The 23,201-nt window shown below is 41.5% G+C and overlaps 1 protein-coding gene across 5 annotated transcripts in view; it reads left to right on the top strand.

Moving 5' to 3' along the window:
- MTFR1 (mitochondrial fission regulator 1) overlaps positions 1-23,201 on the top strand; it is a 37,430-nt gene that overhangs the window by 9,625 nt on the left and 4,604 nt on the right. For 3 of the 5 annotated variants that reach the window (XM_073331010.2, XM_073331011.2, XM_073331012.2), the window contains 4 exons: positions 3,885-4,028; positions 7,433-7,531; positions 15,750-15,868; positions 20,828-21,069. In XM_073331010.2, coding sequence (XP_073187111.1) covers positions 3,963-4,028; positions 7,433-7,531; positions 15,750-15,868; positions 20,828-21,069 — 526 coding nt within the window. In that variant the 5' untranslated portion in view covers positions 3,885-3,962. Of the gene's footprint in view, positions 1-3,884; positions 4,029-7,432; positions 7,532-9,593; positions 9,634-15,749; positions 15,869-20,827; positions 21,070-23,201 lie in introns of those variants that run through there. The other 2 variants (XM_073331014.2, XM_073331013.2) reach the window with 2 other exon arrangements.

Here is a 23,201-nt window from a genome sequence, read left to right as displayed (position 1 = left end):
GTAGGTCATACTGAATGGCTTTGTTGCAATGGGGTTCCCTAACTGTGGTGGGGTGATAGGTGGAACACACATCCCTATCTTGGCACCGGACCACCTTGCCAACCAGTATGTAAACCATAAGGGGTACTTCTCAATGGTGCTGCAAGCACTGGTGGATCACAAGGGACGTTTCATCGACATCAACGTGGGATGGCCAGGAAAGGTGCATGACGCTCACATCTTTAGGAACTCAAGGCTGTTTGAGCAGTTGCAAGCAGGGACTTACTTCCCAGACCAGAAAATTACTGTTGGGGATGTTGAAATGCCAGTAGTTATCCTTGGGGACCCAGCCTCCCCCTTGCTCCCATGGCTCATGAATCTGTACACAGATAGCCTGGACAGTAGTAAGGAGCAGTTCAGCTATAGGCTGAGCAAGTACAGAATGGTGGTAGAAAGTGCCTTTGGACATTTAAAAGGTCACTGACACTGTTTCCTGACCAAGTTAGACCTCAGCACAACCAACATTCCCATTGTTATTGCTGCTTGCTGTGTGCTCCATAATATCCGTGAGAGTAAGGGGGAGACGTTTATGGCGGGGTGGGAGGTTGAGGCAAATCGCCTGGTGGCCAGTTTTGAGCAGCCAGACACCAGGGCGATTAGAAGAGCACAGCTAGGTGCGCTGCGCATCAGAGAGGTTTTGAAAACCAGTTTCATGACTGGCAGTGTGACAGTTGTGTGTTTTTCCTTGATGCAAACCCACCCACTTTGTTGATTTTAATTTCCTGTAAGCCAACCACCCTCCCCCCTTCAATCACAGCTGGCAAAGGAAATAAAGTCACTATTGTTTTGAAACCATGCATTCTTTCTTTCTTAATTAAAAAAAAAAAAAAGTGAGATAACTGACAAGGTAGCCCAGGTGGGGTGGGGAAGGACAAGGCCACATTGTTTATTGTAGCCACACTACAAATCAAAACTGTTCGAATGACAGGCTTCTGTTGCTTGGGCCATCCTCTGGAGTGGCTGGGTGCCCGGAGCCTCCCCAGCCCGCGTTCTTGGACGTCTGGCTGAGGAGGATATGGAACTTGGGGAGGAGGTCAGGCGGTTATACAATGGATGTGGGGGGGGGAAGGGGTGTCTGTGCTCTTGTGGGCTTTCCTGTAGCTCCAACAGATGCTTCATTGTGTCTGTTTGCTCCTCCATTAGCCTTAGCATTGCCTCCTGCCTTTACTCTTCGCGCTCACTTAATGCTTTCCTGGCCTCTGCAACTGAATGCCTCCGTATATTAAGTTGTGCCCTATCAGTGCGGGAGGACTGCATGAGCTCAGAAAACATGTCATCGCGAGTACGTTTTTTTCGCCTTCTAATCTGTGATAACCTCAGGGATGGAGATGATAGGGGGAGCATAGAAATATTTACACCTGGGGGAAGATAAAAAGGGAGAGTAAAATTAAGATGATACATTTCTGAGAACAAAAGGGAGACTCTTTCGCAGTGAATCAAGCAATTCACAGTAGACAGCAAATGTGCTTTAGGTACAAGGTCGCATTTTGCCTTTTATATTGAGCACCTGCCGGTATGGTGACACATCACAAACGGCTGGGCAACAGATTTGGTTTCCAGGCAGCCATGGTAAGCCTTTTGGTATGTGGGGTTGGCTTCTTACGCCTTCATAATATGTGGGAAATGTTTCAAACTGCAGCGCCCTCCTTTCCCATAGCAAGCAAAGCTGGTTGGGTTTCACATTTTAAAAGGAGGGGCTGAAGTTTTCAGGTGGATGTGCAGCACACACCTCCCCCCACCCCACTGCATGGCTATTCCCTGAGATGATGCCTTTTAGCCAAGTGCAAACAACCCAGCATGAATGGGGTCCTTTTACTGTTCCCTTACAAAAATTCCCCTATTTCAACCAGGTGACCTTGAATGATATCCCTCTCCTGAGGCTAACACAGAAAGATATAGACCGAATGTTGCTTGAATGTGACCAAAACCCAGGACCATTCGCTGCCATGCTTTGTGCTGCAATGATTCCAGACTACTTGCTACTGGCTTGGCATGGTAAAGTGTCCTACCATGGAGGACGAAATAAGGCAGCCCTCCCCAGAAACCTTCTGCAAAGGCTTTCAGAGTACCTCCAGGAGATGTCCCTGGAGGATTCCCGCTTCATCCCCAGACACATTAACAGACTTTTCCAGTAGCTGTACTGGCCACGAATCATCCTAATTCTTCAGGGCAAATCAAACATTAAACACTATTGCTTTTAAGCCCTGTACTGTAGTTACAAATGTGCACTCACCAGAGCTGCCTTCTCTGGCTTCAGGATCAGGGATCCTGCCTTGAGAGGGTATTGGCTCCAGGGTGATGAAAAGGTCCTGGCTTCTGGGGAAAACGGATTCACCGCTTGCCTGCTGCGCATTCTCCTCCTCCTCCTCCTCATCCACAAAATCCTCCTCCCTGTTGCGTGAGACTCCCCCATTGCAGGTGTCCGCAGACAGTGGTGGGGTAGTGGTAGGGTCGTCGTCCCCCAGAATGCCATGCAGCTGATCATAGAAGCGGTATGTATGGGGCTCTGACCCAAAGCAACTGTTTACCTCCTTTGTCTTTTGGTAGGCTTGCCTGAGCTCCTTAACTTTCACACGGCACTGCTGTGTGTCCCCATTGTAGCCTCTCTCCACCATGCCCTGTGCGATTTTGGCATATATATTAGCATTTCTTCTTTTTGATCGGAGTTCGGCCTGCACAGATTCTTCTCCCCATATGGCAATCAGATCCAATGTCTCCCATGCTGGAGCTCATTTGCGATTCTGGGGGGACTGCATGGTCACCTGTGCGGCTGAGCTTGCCACACTGACCAAACAGGAAGTGAAATTCAAAATTTCCTGGGGCTCTTCCTGTGTACCTGGCTAATGCATCGGAGTTCAAAGTGCTGTCCAGAGCAGTCACATTGGAGCACTCTGGGATAGCTCTCAGAGGCCAATACCGTCAAATTGTCTGCACTACCCCAACTTCAATCCAGCAAAGTTGATTTTAGCACTACTCCCCTCGCTGGGGAGAAGTACAGAAGTCAAATTTAAGAGCCCCTTAGGTCGACGGAACGGGATTGGTTGTGTAGACGCATTCATTTTAAAATCGACCTAACATGGCTAAATTCGACTGAACCCCGCAGTGTAGACCAGGGCTAAGGAATTTTACTAGCTTCCAACAAATCAATATATATAGTTCATACTACAATATTCCTGTTGTTCAGAATGATTCAGTGACTTAGACTCTGCATATAAACTGTCAGATGAAGCCAAAAATGATCCAGAATCTATAGTAGTAACTAATTGTTATTGAGTGGCAGCACAAACACTTTTGTGATAAAAGAATGAGGCTTGGGTTGGACTTTTATTCATCTGCTGCTCTGGCATTTGAAGCCAACTTAAAACAACACAGAGTAACACAGTAAACAAGATTGTGAGGAGAACTCCTTGTTTCTCTAATCTATTTACAGTAATCTTAGTTGTAACAATTACTAGGGAAGGGATTTGACAGAAGCTACTTGTAAGCTGATGGTGTCCAAAATGCCATTCGCTGTTTACAGATGTTCCAAGTGACCCTTGCTCACTTACTATCAGATAATTATGTTTAGGACCTTCTCCTGCTTATTGCTGAAGTAAAGCCATTATGCCATGGAAACCATTACTGACTGCATTCTGCAACAGCAGTTTTAGTGCCTTAAATGTGACATATTTTTGTTTTAAAATCTAGAGCCTATTTAGAATACGTGGCTATTGTGAAAGTACTGGGAAGAGCTGTTGCTGAAAAATTCTGCATTCAGAGTCCGTTTCTACTGATCATTGTTGGAATGTGTGTAATTTTGTCGGACTTCAAGAAAGCCTTTTTACAATGTTTGCCTTTTATTTCAGAGGGACTATGGAACCTCAGCAGCCCTGTAGGTTTGGAAGGTTTAAATACCAGTTTGTGAAGACTTTTTGCCACTCCAGATGATCTGCTGGATTAAACGTGTAATTAGGATGGTTTTTGCACAAGTTGGACTAAACATGGAATCAGTAAGTGTTCCAGTTTCATTGAAATTCTATTGAGTGCAAATATTTCAAATGTAATCCACTTAAATATATAGTTCACAGTGAGAGCACATGGGACTGCATTTTAAATTTTATGCAGTGTTGGTATAATTCTTACATTAATTAATTTAACTTGATTGACATAAGGTTATGAAACCTAGTGCTTCGGTATATGATCGTAGTTGCTATATTAAAAGCTAAAACAGGCTGTTGTGTTCCTGCTGGCTTTAATGACAAAACATATAACTTATAGTGGAACGCTGCCATTCAGGGTGCACAAAGAAGGGGTTTTCTAAACACTTTGAAATTGAAAGGACACTTACTTGTTTTTTCTCAAAGGGGGAATTAATTTCCATATAAACAAGTATGATGCAATAGGTTCACCTCCCATACAGTCTCTTGGCTATTCTAGTACCAGTTCAGGTTCCTGAAATGCTTGTAAAACACAGTGGTACTTCGCAAGTCTTTGCGGGTATGTCTACATGGCAAAAAAAAATACCTGCAGCGATGAGTCTGAGCTCTGGACTACAAACTCGGGCTCTTACTAAGGTCATGTCTTCACTGGCAACATTAAAGTGCTGCCGTGGCAGCGCTTTAACGTGGCTTGTGTAGTCGCAGCGTACTGCTGGGAGAGCTCTCAGCACTCTTAAAAAAACCCACCCCCATGAGGGGAATAGCTGGTGCACTGTCTACAGGGGCACTTTACAGCACTGAAACTTTCAGTGCTCAGCAGGATGTTTTTCACACCCCTGAGCGGGAAAGTTGAAGCGCTGTAAAGTGCCAGTGTAGACAAGCCCCAAGAAGCTAAAAATAGCCATGAAGATGTTCAGGCTCTGAAGCCCAGGAAAGTGGGTGCGTTTCAGAGTGCAAGCCTGAGCCAGAATGTCTGCATGATTATGGTTGTTGTTGTTGTTTTAGTGCTGTAGCATGAGCCTGAGTCTGTATACCTGAGCTCAGACTCACTATTGCTGTGTAGACATACCTTGTAGTCTGTTCAGTAACACCCCTTTCTCCCATTCTAGTAGGTCTGAGAGCTGCAGAAGTGGTACTCTTCTGGCTTCACCTATCCCAAAACCTTTCCCCACCTCAAGGGAGGGGCAATGGTGATAGAGACCATTCTTGACCTTGTTTTGCACATGTTGTCAATCAGCCAGCCAACCACACCATGTTCTTTCCCCTTTGCCTCTTCTCCACACCCCATAAAATTTCCTGTTTCACTGTAATCTTTCTCTTCTTTCCCTCCTTCCCAGGAGCCCATAACATATTCTTATTCCTGCCATAATTTCCAAGCCCCCAGCAAAGTACCACAAAACTAATTGTGATCCTAATTGTGTTGTCTGTGCTTCTCTCTTTGAAGGCTGTGCTATGTGCAAGAGCAGAAGAGCTGCATTCTCTGAGGGGAAGCAGAAAGGAGTGTGTACACTTCTTGACTCCCTGCCTCATGCAGCACTGTAGCCCTTTCTTTCACTGCTCAGCAGAAGCAGCAGATCAAAACTAAAACAGTTGCACAGCAACCATTTTCCTACTGACACGGTTGGGAGCCACTCTGAACAGAAGAAGTAGCTTAGGTGCAGTCCTCTGCTGTGAGACCTCCTACATATTCTTCCTCTTAAATGCGCAGGGAGGGTGGGAAAGGAAGATTTACAATTGTGTTATATTTAAATTTATATTTTGCCAGATTATTGTAGATTGATGACCTTTTTGTCAGGAGAGCTGGCAAGCTGAAATTATAAAACTCAGTTTACATAAGACCTAATTAGTGCCTTATGATGATCTAAAATAGAGGTTAGAGAATAGGAACACAAATTCATACCAGACACCAGTTCTTTGAACACAAAACTGAGATCTACAACCGTAGAAATCCTGAGCAACCTCGCTGGATCCTCTTCACAACCAATTCAGATCATCCAAACAATCTGTATTGACATAGTCATTGTCCTATATCTTTGGGTCCAGTTTTTAAAAAATATTCTTAATATGGGAAAGAACAGCTCCAGTTTCTTCTTTCTTTCTTTTTTTTCTTCTTTTTTTCCCCCTCCTCCTGCCCTTTCTCTTCCATAGCAGGCTTGTGGTAACAATTAAATTTCCAAACACCAAGTGGTGTAGATTTTTATAACATTTCTCATTTGTGGGATTGAGGCAGTTAAGAGGAAGCAAGTAAGCTAGGTGATTTATCAGCTGCTGATTCTCCTCCTCTCCCCACTATACACTATGTTCAGGTACATTCTCAAATCCAATTTTGAGTGATTTCCACTGTTTATGTAGCCTGTAGTCTAGATTTCACTGTTAGGGGAAAAAATGATAAACTTCCTCTCATTATTCAGTACTGTACTGCCTAAACAATTCCTCTCTCTGATACTGAGGTCAGATTTCTTATTTTCAGAATCCTGAATTTGTGCTGATATGCTATTTGCCAGAGCCCCAGTCTCAGTGTGCTAGAGACCTTTCTGATTTGAGTTGATACCCTTAGTCATTATTAGTGTGGTATTGACATAAGAATAGCTATACTATGTTACCTCGATGATCCCTGGCCTAAATTTAACAAAGACTGGACAGGTCTGCATATCAATTCTAAGACAATATTAACGTTTCATCTTAAGCAGGTAGACAGTGTAATTATTGAGTCCATAAGAGTATGTAGTGTTTGCAGGGGCACAGTTCAAGTGTTAAGATGCATAGCATACATTACAGTATGTTTAATAGAACATGCAAACTTTCACAATAAACTATCAAGGAATCCCATAACTGCTTGGCCAGCCTGCGCTAGTTGGTAGCGATACTAGCAGCATCAGTGTGCCTTGTGCTGTGTGATACATAAGTAAAGGCAGTCCCTGACCCAAAGAGCTTTCATTCTAAGGTGAGAAAGAGAATGTGCTGGGAAACAGAGCTAGGGATAACTTATTAGGGTTTTTTATAATTATTAAACTCTGCTTTTGTCCATGTCTTGGAAGGAGGTATTTGACCTACTTCAAATTCCTTTTCCTCCCCCAACTTAACATGCTTCATCTATTTAAAGAAAAAAAAAAAAGTTAGCTCTGTGCTGAGTGTCTCAATGTGTTGTGACTTGAGGTCTGTCACATAGAATGTGAATTCCTTAGGGCAGAAGACTGTCTTTGAATAGCATTGAACATGCTGCAAATACTTAAATTATTTGTGCTGATGCAAGCAAGTTAAAGTATGACTGTCAAAATAGTGTGGGTCACCAGTATGAATTTGAGTCCATTGTCTTCCATGCTGCAGGGGAATATGTAGTTTTGGTATGTGTACATTTAAACATTAGACAGTACAAATATTGCTGGATGGAGCAAATAACTTTATTGTATCTTAATTGTATATTGGGTAAATGATCTAACAAGTACTGTAACGGTTCACCGAATTTTTTCCCTCAGGTGCTCTGGTCAGGAAAGCCTTATGGTTCATCTCGAAGTATTGTAAGGAAAATTGGTACTAATCTCTCTCTTATCCAGTGCCCAAGAGTTCAGTTTCAGGTAGGAATTCTCCACAGTTTAAAAACCTTCTTAAAATACTTTTCCATTTTTCTCTATGGTGTTTGTTTTGTGTTAGAGAACTTTAAAGTTGATCTGCAGGTGCATTTAAAAGAAAATGTGTAGGTTAAGTCTTGGATGCTTCAAATAAGCAGAGTAGAAGAGGCCCCTTGTTCATACCAAAGTTAGTTTTCCTCCCTCCTCCTCCCTGTCCACCACCATGTCTTGCCAAAGTCTAGTCTCTTCAGTTTCTACTCTGATACCCCCAGCAAATGTGACATTGGTGTTTATACCATGACACTTCCAACACGCTTCATTGAACCTCTAAGAATGTTAATTTGTAAAATAGCACTGTGTGGCTCTAGTAGAGCTTTGTCTGTAAAATAGTCCCTGCTTTTAAAAATAAGCAGTATTTCAAAGAGCTCTACTTCAATTGGCCTGCTCCAATCTGTAGTGGAGCTGTGGTAAACGTTGCTACTGCAGCGTATGCTAGCTCCTCACAAAAGTGAGAGTCCTCTGGGTTGACTTCTAAGGATGTAAGAGGCAAGTTTATAATCTCCTGAATGCCTTTATTGTCTGGGGGCATTCACCACAGAATTTATTGTATGTTTCTCTTTTAAAAAAAAAACAAAACAAAAAAACCTCTTCAGGAAAACTTAGCAGCTTGCCGTTCTTGACTGCTTTCTTCCAAGGCAAGAGACTTTTTTGGCTACAAAAGTAAAAAAGCAATCTCCGTTGTGGCCAAAAAATAAGTATCATCAGACATCACTTCCAAAGCTGTATTTAACTGATAAATTGGGTTTATAAACCTGGGTAATGGAAAGGCAAACAATGTTACTTAAGAATGAGTGAAAAGTAAATACATGTTGCTTATGCACATGATATAAATTCTCTGAAGGTGAACATGGTAAACAAGATAGTGTGAGCTCACTATTTGTTCAGTCTTTAAATGTAGACTTGAACTGTGTAGGTGAAAGAATGTCAAATTCTGTGCTGCACTCTGAATTGTGCACTCCTAATGTGAACAGACTAGGAAGTTGGGTGGGGGGGATGGTAATGATATAAACAAGAGGTGGTTATTTTGTCCTCCTTGTGTTGCAACAAGAAGTCTTTCTGGAACAGATGGCAAATACAGAAACTGCAACACGTGCTTTCTAAAACTCTGTTTTGGATAGCAAAGAAAAGTTTCCAAATAGGATAATTTGGAGGGGCTGAAATTCTTGAGCTGAGAAAGAAACCGCATCAGTCTTTTTGAGATGTGGGGAGAGGAGAAGGCGGCTTTGTGTAGAAAGTTTCGTGGTTGGGAAATGTCCATTTTAAGGCTTAGTAATTCAAACAAATGTAGGCTTTTCACTGCTTAAAATATATTTGTTTCTCTAATTTTCTTTAATAGCATAGGTGATGTTGATAGGAAGACCTCCCTCTGCTATTAAAGAGAAATTAAGTTCCTTACCATTTTATTAGCCAGATAACTTCATTTCTTGTAGAATAAGAGGAAACCCTGTGTCTTGTATTGTCTTCTTACAAGAACACTGTGCCTGTAGGAGCCCTAACTTGACTTTCCTGCTTCTTATATGAATCAAATATTAATATTTCAATCTAAACTTTGCATTATTATTAATGAAGTATTTGGCATTTCCCAGACATTTTGAAGAATAAACTGCTTCAGGAATAAAGTCACTTTAAGTTTAAAATTTGTTTAAAATTTGCCTTTAGTATATAAATCTGATTGTGATAATACAGTGGATGAAAGATGATGATCTGAAGAAGTAGAAGCACAGCTGTTCTAGTGAACTGACTTTGAAATCTTGTAAATATCTGAGCTTTAGTCAACAAATTAAACCTTCAAATCCCATTAAAGTTGTTTGTTTAAAGCACTGTATACAAGTCTTTTGGTCTTGTCCAACATGTTAGAGATACATAAGCCTGGTTTCTGTGTGTTTGACTCAGAAGATGGAATTCTGAGTGTTCTTTTCAGCACCTGTCTTGACTGTTCTCCTTTTAGACTGTTGCTATGCTGAAACTTTCCTATAGATATCTCTTTTCCTTTTTTCTTTCCTGCTAGCTTTAGCTATAGTATGAAAGGACCATGCACTGAACCTGCTGTAAGTTAATTTCTTTTAAATTACTTGCTTCAGCCATTAGTGCATGCCTATAATCAGTGTGTCTTAACTCCAGCTAAGAACCATAACCCATATTCTCTACAAGTCTTCATTTCACCATGAACTTCTGATAAACGGGTTGGAGATATGTATCTGTTACTACCATGTTCATATGTGCTTTACAACATGGCAAGCCTTCATTCCACCAATCTTAAAACAATAGAGACTGACATAGCCTAAAGTTTTATTTGAGGGTTTAATGTCTTAGGGGCTAGCTATTGCAGTAGCTTTCCTTTCTATTGGTCTCTGAGGATTTCATTGGAATTAAAAACAAACAAACAAACATGTAATGGCAGATGCAGTTGACTTTCCATATTGTATGCGAGGCTCTTAGTATTCAGTAACCTATAATGTAGCAGCTTAATGCATGTACTATATAAACTACACCTGACACTGTAAATCACTTGCTGTAAGGGGAGATATGGAAGAGTAAAAGTGAGAGTGTCTAGCTCACTCAGTCTATCCTGATTCATGAGTGTAGTTGAGGAACTAGTACAAGTTAGGGCCAGGCTTAATACAGAGGAGCTGCACAAGCTACCTCATCCAGCTCAGCCAATACCCTTAAATCCACTATTGTTCAATTGTAACATTCTAGTCCTATGTCTCTTTTCTGTGCACTAATGATTCCCAGTTGTATTGTATTGTCTGCCTTTGTCAGACAAGCATCCGCTAGGGAAATAAGTTGAATTTGTCAAACTTTTTTGACCTTAGTATTCATCTGAGGCTTTCCAAGTGAAAGGCTAATGCACTAACCCAACAAACGTGGCCGTGGATGTAGTTAACTTGCTCAAAGAGAAGTTATTCCCAGTGTTTGTTTAAAATATCCCAAGGTGTTGATTCCAGACTAGTAAGTCTTTATTCAGAACTTTCTAAGCTTCAGAAGCTTTAGATGGTATTTCTCCAGTGCCTTCAGCCATACCTTGAGTGAAGGCAAAAAGTGGTTGGGAGTGTGCTGTGACAACACCCAGAGCAGAACAGTTGTACTTAATTTCTATGGGGACGGAGGGGAGGTAGCTTTGAGAGGTGTCTGTGAGCAGGGGGGTGGGAACTCAAGTAATTCCAGTAGATATGTTCACATATTATGCACTTAGGCTACGTCTACGCTTGGCACGAGGGGTATGATTCCCAGCTGGCGTAGACATACTCATGCTAGCTCTCGTTGAGCTAGTGTGCTAAAAAAATAGCAGTGTAACATGGGCTAGTCACCCCAAGTAGTAGCATGGGCAGCAGTGACATGGGCTAGCCATCCCCAAGTACATACTCGGGGTCCAGGAGAGTCTGTACTCCGGGCAGCTAGCCTGTGCTGCCACGGCCTGTGCTACTGCAGCTACACGACTATATTTAGCTCACTAGCTTGAGGAGAACTCATGTGAGTATGTGTACGCAAGCTGGGAATCACACCCTAACTCCAAGTGTAGACCTAGCCTTGGATGGGCTGAGAGCTGGGGAGAAAAACCTGAGACCGCTGGTCAAAGCTGGGTGCTTTCTCTCTGGCACTAGCAGCATGCTGCCCTCCCTGGCTCAACTCCTGCTACCTAGTGTGTCCTGTAGAAGAGATCAGTTGGCGTGGGCCTCTTGCTGTCTCTCCTAGCTGGATCATACATCATAGCACCTGCAGGGAGATGCCTGTCAGCTCCCTGGTTCCCCACTGCTCATGATGTTAAAGCAGTGATCCAGACGCTGTCTTTAGTCAGGAAGCCACAGAGGGGAGGGGGCTGGTGAAGTAGTATATGACTTGAAAATGTATTGAAATCTGATGTAATAGAGGATAAAATAAAGATTCTTGGAGGTGGATTATGCATTATTTTAAATCTTTCATTTAAAGACTTGCTCACGCTTCATACAAAGCTTTTTGGAAAACTTCAATTATAGAGAGCAAGCTCATGTTGCAATTTTTTTTTTCTTTTCTAGACATCCAAATCATCTATGATGTTGCAGTTAGCTATTATGGAGATCTTAAGGTGGTCAGAAATAAGATATATATATATATGAATGAGAGAGAGAGAGAGAGAGAGAGCACACAAGCAGCAAAGATTCTGTTTTCATACAAACCTCCTTAGAGTTTAAAAAAATAAAGGGGGGGGGCAAGTACAAAAAACTCTCAGTATACCAGCAAAACTTGTTTCTAAATATGTGGGATTCAGCTTTCAATCACCACTGATGTTTAGGTAACTTGACTACGTAAATGTGATTTGTAGAATTTAATCTCTTTTGTAAAGCACAGTTCCTGAGGTAAGAGTAAATTGTCTCTGTTATTTGAATCTTAACTATTAATCCTGTCATGGTGATAGCTCCTGGTGTGTCCAATATCACAAGAAAAATCCGTGTTGACAACACGGATTAAATGGCTAGAAGTATTTTAATTGTGATATTCTATTTATCACCCTTAATGTGAATACAGGTGTCATATCTGGTCATAACTTCTTTTGGTTCTTTTAATCAAAAGACACCTCCAATGGAGCAGTGAGAGTTGTAATGCAGTACTCTATGCTAGTGTTTCCCAATCGTTAAATCCCGACCCTCTGATGGGTTGTGGGGCCCTAGGCAAGCACACTGCTCCTGGCCGGGTGCAGAAAAGAAGCCCAGGGGAGGGGTTGGAGAGCGAGTTCTCCCAACGCTTACCCCTCAGCGGTGGTTCTTGTGCCATGGGGCTGGGCCTGGGTCCAGGTCCTTGCTCCACCCATTGCAACCAGGTACATACGGTTGTGGCAACACGTATTCAAATTTGGCCTGTTCACCCTGTCTGCTACCTACAAAGCAGACGAAGCAAGGTTAATAGAGTTGTAAGTAGGATTACTAGCCTTGTCTACTGAACTCCATCATCATCAGCTACAGGTGCAGCGTCTCCAGTACTACTGATAACGTAAGTGGTAGTTTGTATGCAGAGTTGTAGCTGTGTCGGTTTCAGGATATTAGGGCTTGTCTACACTTGCGAGTTACAGCGCAGTAATGGAGCCCCGGGCGCCCTAGCTCACTCCACGTCCACACTGGCAAGGCATGTAGAGCACGCTGACTCTGCGGCTATGGCGCTGCCGGTACTCCTCCTCAGCGAGTGGAATAACGATTGCTGCGCCCTCGCTGGAGCGCCACAGTGCTAGTGTGAACGAGGTGCTGCATTACTGCGCTCTGATCAGCCTCCGGAAACGTCCCATAATCCCCTTAAGTCAAGTGGCCACTCTTGTCATTGTTGTGAAATCGGCTGTAGGAATGCAGAAATGCCCTTTCAAAGCTCCGTTTCAGAGAAGCTGGCTGCTTACAGCTCGGAGAAAAAGCAAACATTTACTGTTTGCTTGAGTGAGTGAGAGAGAGGCGGGGGAGTCTGAACTTACAAGATAGCATGCTGACACACACTCAGCACCCCCAAAACCCACTCTCTTCCCCCACATACACACAACACGCTCCCTGTCACACTCCATCCCACCCCACTCCCCATTTGAAAAGCATGTTGCAGTCACTTGCATGCTGGGATAACTGCCCATAATGCACCACTTCCAATGCCGCTGCAAGTGCTGCAAATGTAACCACGCCAGTGCGTTATCAGCTGTCGGTATGGACAGACTGCAGCACTTTCCATACTGTGCTCTGCGAAGCGCTCTACATCTGCAAGTGTAGCCGTGCCCCTAGAGAGACAAGGTGGGTGAGGTGATGTCTTTTATTGGACCAACTTCTGTTAGCGAGGGAGACAAGCTTTCCAGAATATATAGAGCTGCTCTATATAGTCTGGGAAATGTACCCAGTGTCACAGCTAAATACAAGATGAGACAGATTGATCCCCTGAGATGTGTTTACTTATGCTAAACATTCAAGGTGAAGTGGCCTGTTAACACTCCTCCAGTCATAGGGAGGAAAGGGATGTACCCCTGGGGGAATTCTGCGCCAAAAAATTTCAAAAACTGCAAAATTCTGCAGATTTTATTTATCAACATACCTGTTCATAAGTATGTCTGTAACAATACAGATAACAAAAAAGATTCCCCCAGTAGTAGAGAGTTAAAGTAACCTCTACAACAACCCAGTTCCTGTTTCTCTGTTATGCTTTGTTTGGGCACCTCAGTCTGGGTTTGTCATACGTGTCAGCTTGGCACATCTTGGGGGGGAAAACTCTACCCTTCGGGTCTCAGACACCAGCACACCCTCGTCCCAGAGCCCAGCCACAGGGTGTGTCCCCCCACCCCCAAGCTCAGACACCCACACTCCCTTGTCCCAGAGCCCAGGGCTCCAGAGAAAGAAACAGTCTTATGCTGGATCCTGGGCTTGTATAGAGTTTCCTGAACTCTACCTCCTTCCTTCAGGATATGTTGGTAACCACAGCTGCCCAGAACCCTCCAGCTCCCCCTCCTCTGCCCCTCCAGTAGTGTCCTGTATTTTATTTACTGGGCCCAGTGGTCTCAAGTGGGGGCCAGCAGCTCTGCAGCACCAATTCTGTGGGGGGGGCAATGAAATTTGTGCAGAACATTAATTCAGCGCAAATTCTGCATTGAGCAGTGGCACAGAAGTCTCCCAGAAGTAAGGAAGGAGGGGGAAGGCAGCTGTGGTGGTTAGTGTAGTATAGATTGTTGTAATAAGCCATAAATCTCCTGTCTCTATTGAGTCCATGAGTTTTAGTATATAGCAAACTTATGAGCTCCCAGGCTCATGTCTTGAAAGTGTTGTGCAGGTTTCCTTGGAGGATGAGGACTGAAGTCAGATACAGAGTGATTGCTTTGTGAAAAGTGTTCACCCACAGCTGATACGGTGTGCTACTTCGGCAGGTAGTAAAAGCACCCCATCTATGCTGCAGCTTCTCCTGGTGTTAGCAATGGTAGAGCTGCAGTGGGGTGAGTTACAGGCATGAAGTTCAGAAGTATAGACACAGCCAGCCCGCTTTCTGAAATATGAACAGGTTTTACCTGGCCTAGATAACACTGAAACCATTTTTCATTGTTGGTTCGGTCAGGATGAACTGTTGCTGAAAACCACTTTCAACTTTATTTCAGTTTGCTAGTGTACTGAGGGTAATAGTAATCACCTGGGGTGGGTATACAGGTTCAAACTACGTGGCTGTGCTTTCACTGGGGAAACTCTTCCAGCCTTTCAAACTGGTCTTAAAGCCAGTCTGAACTGCTGCTGTAGACTGTTTTGGTGGCCAAAATAATTCTCATCTATTAGTTAAACCCTGTGAAAGCAGGTTTAAATCAGTTGTACAAACAGTTCCAGTCTCTGGAGCTTTGTCTGCCCCATGACTGCAAAGTTTTTAAACAAATACAACAGATCCCATTTTAAAAGCAGTTTGAGTTTGTTTGGTACGGGGCTCACAGGGACAGACAATTTGTTAAAACCTTAGTGTCGTGTCCCCATTCCCTCCCATCTCTTCCCTCCCTCTTGCACATGAAAAGACTTGTAATGGTTGGACGGGGAAGTTTCAATAACTGACTTGTGTCAGTTTTTTTCAGTTTTCTAATTTCTGCAGTGGTCATGTAAATACTAACTTCTTTCAAGCCCTGACATTTGCAGAGAGCACATCAGTTTTGAAGGAGGGAAGGGTCAAGTACCACCTAAAATATTTCACTTTCAAAATAAATGACATTAAATAAATCTGATCAAAATAGGAAGTTCTAGTGACCCTATTAAATTGACTATTAAAACGTTTGATTTAATATAATATAATTGAGTGGTGACTGTTTGTAGACTTGGAATACTTTGCCTGCCTGTGCCAGTGAAGTACTTTGTGGCTTATCTCCTATATAACAAATAACTTGCATTGGCTTTATAGTGCTAAATAAGCTGGTATAGCCTAGGAAACTTGTCATGACCTTTTTAAATAGCAAAAATAATCTCAGTAAAAACAAGGGGCCCGATCCAATGCTTATGGAAGTCCTTAACTTTAGTGGGCTTTGGATACTATCTTAGTGCCAAGTATGCTAAGATCCCTGGTGTCTTGTGTGTATCTTGATAGCTACATACAGTATCAAGCTCTTGTACTCCTTCAAATGCAACTATAAAATGGTTTGGAGAGTGCTTTCAAAAGGAACAATCCCTTATTAACTTTAAAAAAATAACTTTTGTCTTGAAAATTCTAGGTTACCTCTCACTCTACAGAAATAAACCACTCTAAACAGCTCAGAGAAGACACGGTAGCCTCTTTTGCAGATGTGGGATGGATTGTGCAAGAAGAAGGTGAAGTCTCCACAAGGCTCAGGTATGTTTGTTAAATCTCCTCAATTTCATCATAGGTTCCCTTCAAATCGTAGCACTTGCTGTCTAGTGTACTTAACACTATAGGTGTGCAAGCATTTCAGTATTGTGGGGAGCAAGGAGGGAAGAAACTGAAGTCAGGTTTATGAATGGAAGAACCACAACTTGAGCGGACATGGGGCTTTGATCCAGGAAAGACAGGCTATGCACTAGATAATTCTAGCATTGAAGGCACCCATATCACTATTGTGTCCCCACACAAATGCTCTCTATGATATGAGACCATCGTCAACGCTCTCTTGTTTTTGTTGTTGCTGCACTTGCTTTGAGCAGGGGTTATTGCTGCTGGTCCTGAATCTTGCTTCTGTGGGATTGCAGTGCTAAACAAGCAATGGGGATTCAGCTACACTTGTGCAATTGGTCTTTCTGGTAGTGTCCCACAATATCTGACCTGCCTCTACTGACCTCTCTGGTTAAGTCTCTGCAGTGCAGAGCAGAGACACTTGTGCTTGTAAAAACACACACACACTTGCATTTTGTACTTAATTTTTATAAGCATGAAAATGGGCAGGCAGTGACTAGGGAGCCTCGCCCATAGCTGTAGGACAGGTACTACTGCAATGGGCAGGGAGTGTTTTTATGGGTATAGTGCTCTGTATACACATGGAATGAGATGGCTCTTGTGGACACTGTATTATTACAGGTTTCACTGGTTCAGTCATGCTGGTGCAGGCTTCAGTGGCATAGGCTTTCTAGAGTAGACCAGGTTTCTGTTTACTTTAAATAAGGAGCATCTGAGGGCCCTGATTGATGGCTTTGGTATTCACAGATGTAGTAGCTTCCTCCAAAGGACACCTGTTTTAAAAGCATGCATTTAGTGATGACCTCAGTGCCCTCCAACACAACGTGCTATAGTGAAATATTGCATAATAGGAATATGGCTGCAAGCCACTGTTAATGTCAATAACTCCAAAGGGAATAGCAGAAATCCATCAACTTGACTTTTCAGAGATAAATCCCTTTGATAGGTACATTTCAGCACAAGGAATGGCTGTTCAACTCCTGGGCTCTTGTGTAAGAGCTGAGTTGTACAGTCATTCAGCTTTATAGTATCAATGGGAAGAGCAGCTCTTTGCTTCAAGGAAGCACCTACAGATTGTTGTGGAACTTGGGTATTGTTAGTTGAAATTGCTATTTGGGGAGAACTCACTAAGGAACATTGTGTAAAGTGATCTCATCCTTGAACTCAAAAGTTGACAGCTGGACGGCAAACGGTGAGTTACAGGGTAGCTCTAAAAATTACTTCGTTAGGCAGGGTCTTAAATTTGGCTTGTTACTTGTACATGTGAAATATTTAACATTAATTACAGTAATGTTCAGTAGGTTGCTTTCAAACACTCTAGAAGGGCAATCCCTGGTCCAAGAAGCCCACATAAATATAAAGATATTTATTTGCAATATCTACTTCCCATAAAATGCTTAACAAGTAGTTCACTATGCATGCTTATGTCCCTATGTCAATATATATACCTGCTTACAGAGGATGAGATCCACTTTCTCTACACTGTCAAAAACAGATCTATTAACAGCCTTGCTGAACCACTAAACTGCACATCATTTTGTCCCCCTGTACACTGAATGCTATAGTCACATTTCAGACATGTATTTTTCAAGTGGTAAATTCCAAATGTTCTACTGAAACAAATATATTTCAATAAACTTACTGTGCATCAAAGTACCTTATTATATAAAGTCCCTTTACTACAGTATTTAAATAAGCTTTTTAAAAAATCAAATCAATTTGAAGTATTATTGAATGTCTTTCATTTAATCTGTGTGAATAAAGTGCTGTTAATTCAAAAATTCAGTGGCATGATTTAAGTCAGCACTGAAGGAAGTAAAAATAACTTGGCAATAATAGCCCCAGGCCAGACAATGAAATTCATCACCTACGCACACTGAAATGTTGACTCTTAAGCAGATATTTTATCGGTATGGATTAATTATGTTGAATAAATACTTCACATTCCAGTTGTACATAGCTAGTGTTCAGCTGTTCTTTTTCAATACAAAATGAAGCTTTAAAAGCTGTCGGGGGAACCAAGGGGACAAGGTCCTCTGGAGTAAATCCAAGATGCTACCCAGGATTTATGGTTCCAGGAACCCTATGAAAACCCTGAATTCTGTCCTGGGAGGATACAACATTTATTTTATTTTAATTTTGCATTACCTTAAAAATAAGGACAGTCCTAAAACTATTAGAGATAAATGTGCAATCTATGAAGTAGTGGTCCCCAGTTCAAAAGTCAAAGTAATAATATTAAATAGGCAGGACCTGGGTGTTGCAGATAGCTGGTAATAGGATTTGAAACCTCCCACCTCTAGGTCACCAGTTCAGATGTTGAGTGAAAGGAGGAGTGTTTTGTCTTAGTACAGCTCTGGGTGGACAGACATCCAAGAATCCAAAAAAACTGTACCTGCTCCTGTCTAGGCAGTATGTATTCTGTGGATATTGTTTCCATTGCTGTCAATTCAGCACTTCTCAACAGTGATAAACATACAAATAGAGTATGAATTACAGATACTGCAATAAACAGCAATTGGGAATTCTTTTGTCTGCAGTTAATTTACTTTTCTATGAAGGATGGACTAGCTGCAAAGCCTGCAACGTCCACCTTACTTGTTTGTCTGTTATCCCTGGGTTAAGTTCTATGGCACGTGTTAGGCAGGAAGTAAGATCCTAATGGGTCCCTTTTAGCCTTAAAAGACCCTATGAATCTCATGTATGGGCTCTCTCCATTTAAATAGGAACAAGCGCTACAAATATATTGGCCGGGCAGCCAATACTACTATAAGAGTACAACTGAAACTCTGATTAAACCAGGGCCATGAACTGTGTAACTTAAAGCACATTCTGCAGATGAGCACTTGTGGCACCTTAGAGACTAACACATTTATTTGAGCATAAGCTGTCACTTCATCGGATGCATCCAATGAAGTGAGCTGTAGCTCACACAAGCTTATGCTCAAATAAATGTGTTAGTCTCTAGGGTGCCACAAGTCCTCCTTTTCTTATTGCGAATACAGACTAACATGGCTGCTACTCTGAAATCTGCAGATGAGGTATTTCAAAAAGTCCTATTTCTATTCAGAATTCTTTCCCCAGTGTTTGACCAAGCAGTGCCACTGAAACCCAAGATCCTGATATGCTTGAGGAATTGTAAGAATTCAAGTGGGAGTTAATTAAATATGGGCTTTTCTTCTGCAGCTACAGTATCTTAGTTCATTCTTGTAATCCTCTATCTCAGTAATGAGCATTAGTTGTACTATTGCCTTGAACAGTATTTCTGGTACCTTGGTATCTAGCTTTCAAGATCTGAAGTTATCAAATAAGCAGGAAACTTCCTATATTTTAATATCATAGTGTTAAAATATTCTGGGTTTTTTTTTGACAGGTATAAGAAGGGAAGTAGCAAACACAGCCTGTGTTTTCATTCCTTTACTGGTTACATACCATGAAGGCAGGGGCTCGTAAAAAGAATTTTTTAGTGCATGAGGCTTCTCTTCTCCCCTGTTCTTCTTACGATGCATTATTCTCCTACTAAACAGCTTTTGTAACATTAAACTTTGCCACAAAGCTTCATGCCCCTTGACAATTCTGAGAACAAGAATCTGAAGAATCCTATCAAACTAGGGTTGTCTATGCAGTGGGACAGTATAGGTGGAAAGTGGACTTTGTAGAACATGGAAAGCTATTCCATCTCAAAAGGAACAAATTGCATACAAAAAAATTCTCAGAGGTGGAAAAAATCTAAAATTGTCAGTGATGGGCAAGTTTTTAAAGAAGCTTCATTCCAACAGCAAAGCAAACAAATGTGAAAACTTAGAAGTAACTGTTCGCACAAGGCATTCAGAGGAAAAACAGATTGGAGCTAGAAAAAATAGTATTTATACTTAGAGTTTGATTGCCCTGCCAAGAGCTGAGTAATAGACTAGATGAGACTATTTTATTCACTGAATGTCAAAAACCCTATTATCTCTAACTTTTTAGTGTAACCCATGGGGCTGCTAAAATTTATTGTCTTGCTTTTAATTTAACACTTCAAATTTAACTGAAAGTATTCCAAGTATGCTTTTTCATCTTGGGCAATGAAATGACACTTAAGTTATTGTGCAGTACATTAGTGCTGCAATATCAGGTTGTGAACACTGCAGGGGAACGTGTAAATTCCACTGGAAAGCTTTTTAATCACAAAAAGCTTTTATAAACAGGTCTCTTCATTTATTAATAAAGTTTACTTTTACCAAACCTTAATTTTGGGCCTAACTTAACTTGATAGTGTCCCTTTTATTAGTAGTATTTACTATTTTGTTAGGCCGATTCATATACTAATTACTTTTGATTATAAGCCCTTCCTGATATCTAGCCTGAATCTTGCCTTAGCTTAAATTTGTGTTCTCTTATTCACACTATTAGAACAAAGGTGGAATGTGTTCATATCAAGATCTTTGTTGCTTATATAACTTGTATATCATAATTACTAGTAAATGTCTGTAGCACTACCAGGCTCTCCGTGTTTCTGAGGCAGCATTCCATCCTCTCTTCCCCCCCCGTTCCGCCCCCCAAAAAAACACACACAAACAAACAACAAAAACTTAAAACCAATGCCACTTCAACTTTAGTTTTTAGGGATCTATGAGTCAGATTCTGCCAGACGTTACTTGCAAATATTTCATTGTAGAAAGAGGGATATAAAAACTTCTGAAGCAGGTGAGAAGATGTTTACCTGAGGGTTTTTTGGTTCCTCCTTAAAAGGCCAAAAGTAAGTAGTTTGGTTTGAAGGTCCAATCTTAATGTTTGGCTCAGTGCTTACACTTAACTGTTTTGCTCTCTCCTCTTAGCAGCTTGGTAGAAGCACTTACTACAGACCAGCCCCGTGTGACAATTGTTGCTTTGTTACAGATCAGAAGTCTGGTCAAAATCTGCTCCACCTCTTCCACATGAACCATATTGCTCTGGAAGACCACCAGGTAGACAAGTATCCTTACCAAACCTATTACAAGAAGAGCCAGCCCCCAAGGGTGTGGTGACCAAGAACGATGAAGCTCTGCAGAAGATTAGTGCTCTAGAAAATGAACTTGCCAGTTTAAGGGCACAAATAGCCAAAATTGTAATCTTGCAAGAACAGCAGAATCTGCCAGCAGGTATTAAACTCTGTCTCACTTTCATATCAAATTAGCTAAAAAGGAATCTGCTCTTTTAAAACTGATTGACCGATACGTGTAAGTATAATGAAATCATTTTTGTGAGATATTGCAGGATTGATGGTGAAGTTTGTAGGGTTGTAAGAAGTGCTAGCACCAAATTTCATTTACAGTGGTTGTACAGAGCCTCACTGAGGCTTGATTCCAGGATATCTGTGCTGTCTTACTGTGAAACTACAGTACAAAGTAAACTTGCAGGTGATGGGTAAAAGGCTCTTTTTTTTAAAATTCCATCTGGAGTTGTGGGATGGAAATTGAAACCTGTGAGAGGAAAACAGTGTGTGCCCTTTACTAGCCTAGTTGTACATGAATGGGTTTATTCATATGCAGTAGTGAACTACCGTGGAAACCTAAAACTTGATTGACCGTGAGCCATAGTCATGTTATCTGATTTCCATTGTAAAGAGCAAATGGTGTTTTTCACCACCAAGTCGTAGCTGATAGACGTGCGTGTAGTGGTGTGATGGCAACTCCCAAAAACCTGCCTGACTGGTGGTCAAAATTTATCTATTAAATATCAAATAGATGAGACTTCAGATATTCACTATCCTAACCTTCTGCAGATCAGGTTTAGTATTAACTCCTCCTTCTGCCTGGACTTCACGTTATTTTCACTTAACACGTTCAAGAGAGTGGGTACAGTATACTAACAGGGACCACACAGATGTTTCTCCAATGGTAGAGGGGGACCAACACCTCCAGATTCTTATATTTCCTACTTTTAAAAATCATTTCTTCAAATATTTGTGCAGAGTGTCTTGAGTTCTGAATTCTGCAGATAATTAGCATTTAATAGGATTTCTAGAACAAAGTTTGGCGCAAATATGAATGAAACCAAAGGCATAATATATCTGTTAAGTATTATAAGGATACTTAAGTCCCAGAGTATCAATAATATGTCATGAGGTCTAGTGTCACTGAGATACTAAATATGCTTTTGGAATATAATACATATTTCAAATGGCTTACAAAACAGTGACATGTTGCTAGAAATGTTCAAGGACAGCAGAAATCTCTAACAAACTTCAGTGCTTATTACATGACTAAGAATAAGTAAGCACGGTACCTGTGATATCTTCTCACAGCTTATAACAGACCTAGTACTCTTCAGAGAATTGTAACTTGTTACAATGGCTGCTTATTTTTTAGTATTGGTTTCTAATATCATTGACTCACTTGTCTCTGGGGCAGAAGTTCACAAGTTAAATCCTCCCCATGAAAATGGGCTCATATAAGTCAGTTCAATAACACACAAGGGCTTTGGGGCAGGAGGAAAGGGTTGAATTGCTACAGGAGCCATTCTTGGGATCAGATGTTGGTCTGAGGGCTCTTGAGTGCCAATTTCTGTTCAGATGGAAGCTAAAAATCATACAGGGCCCCTGATATGAATGTCCTAACCTCAGTCCCATAGTCAGCATCCCTCCGAACCCCAACGATACTTTATATTATATAGCACCTTCCACTGAGATACTTGGCGTGCTTTACAAACTTGAATTGTTGCAGCTCACAAGGATAGTAGGGCCTATTTTGTATTCTGTATCCATTACAGATAGGAATGAAGGGTGAGAAACTGCGTTAGAGGTTAAGTGACTTTGGCCACAGTCACCTAGCAGGTGTGTGGGAAAGCTGGGAATAAAGGTATACTGATTCTTTCCTGGGCTTTAGCCATTAGATCATGAATGCTGGCTCTCCTGACAAGGTTGAGTTCAGTATCCAAATCTGGGAGCGAATAGGGAAATAATGTGACCACTATATGTGCAATTGACTCATTGCACTGAAATAGTTTGAAAGATAATTCAGTTCCATTCCTCCTTTTGACAGCAACAGTAGCTTGAAATTAACACACTTCTAAACATACCAAATTGCTAAAATGCTAATAATCACCTAAATGACACATGCCCTTGGTTAATATTTTTTCTAGGTGTGATTTTTTTCCTTCTGTTCAGTAGAAGGCTTTCATCTAGATTTTAATTTAAATAACATTTTCCTTTACCTCCCTCTTCTGGTAGAATATGGTAACTGCTTTAAATATGTTAACATTATACATCTGTCTGTCCAAGATAGTTGGTTTG

This window comes from Lepidochelys kempii, chromosome 2 (genome assembly GCF_965140285.1).
Source record: "Lepidochelys kempii isolate rLepKem1 chromosome 2, rLepKem1.hap1, whole genome shotgun sequence".
NCBI classification, from domain to species: Eukaryota; Metazoa; Chordata; order Testudines; family Cheloniidae; genus Lepidochelys; species Lepidochelys kempii.
Note: the sequence above shows the minus strand (reverse complement) of the source record. Positions and strands in the feature narration are given on the sequence as shown.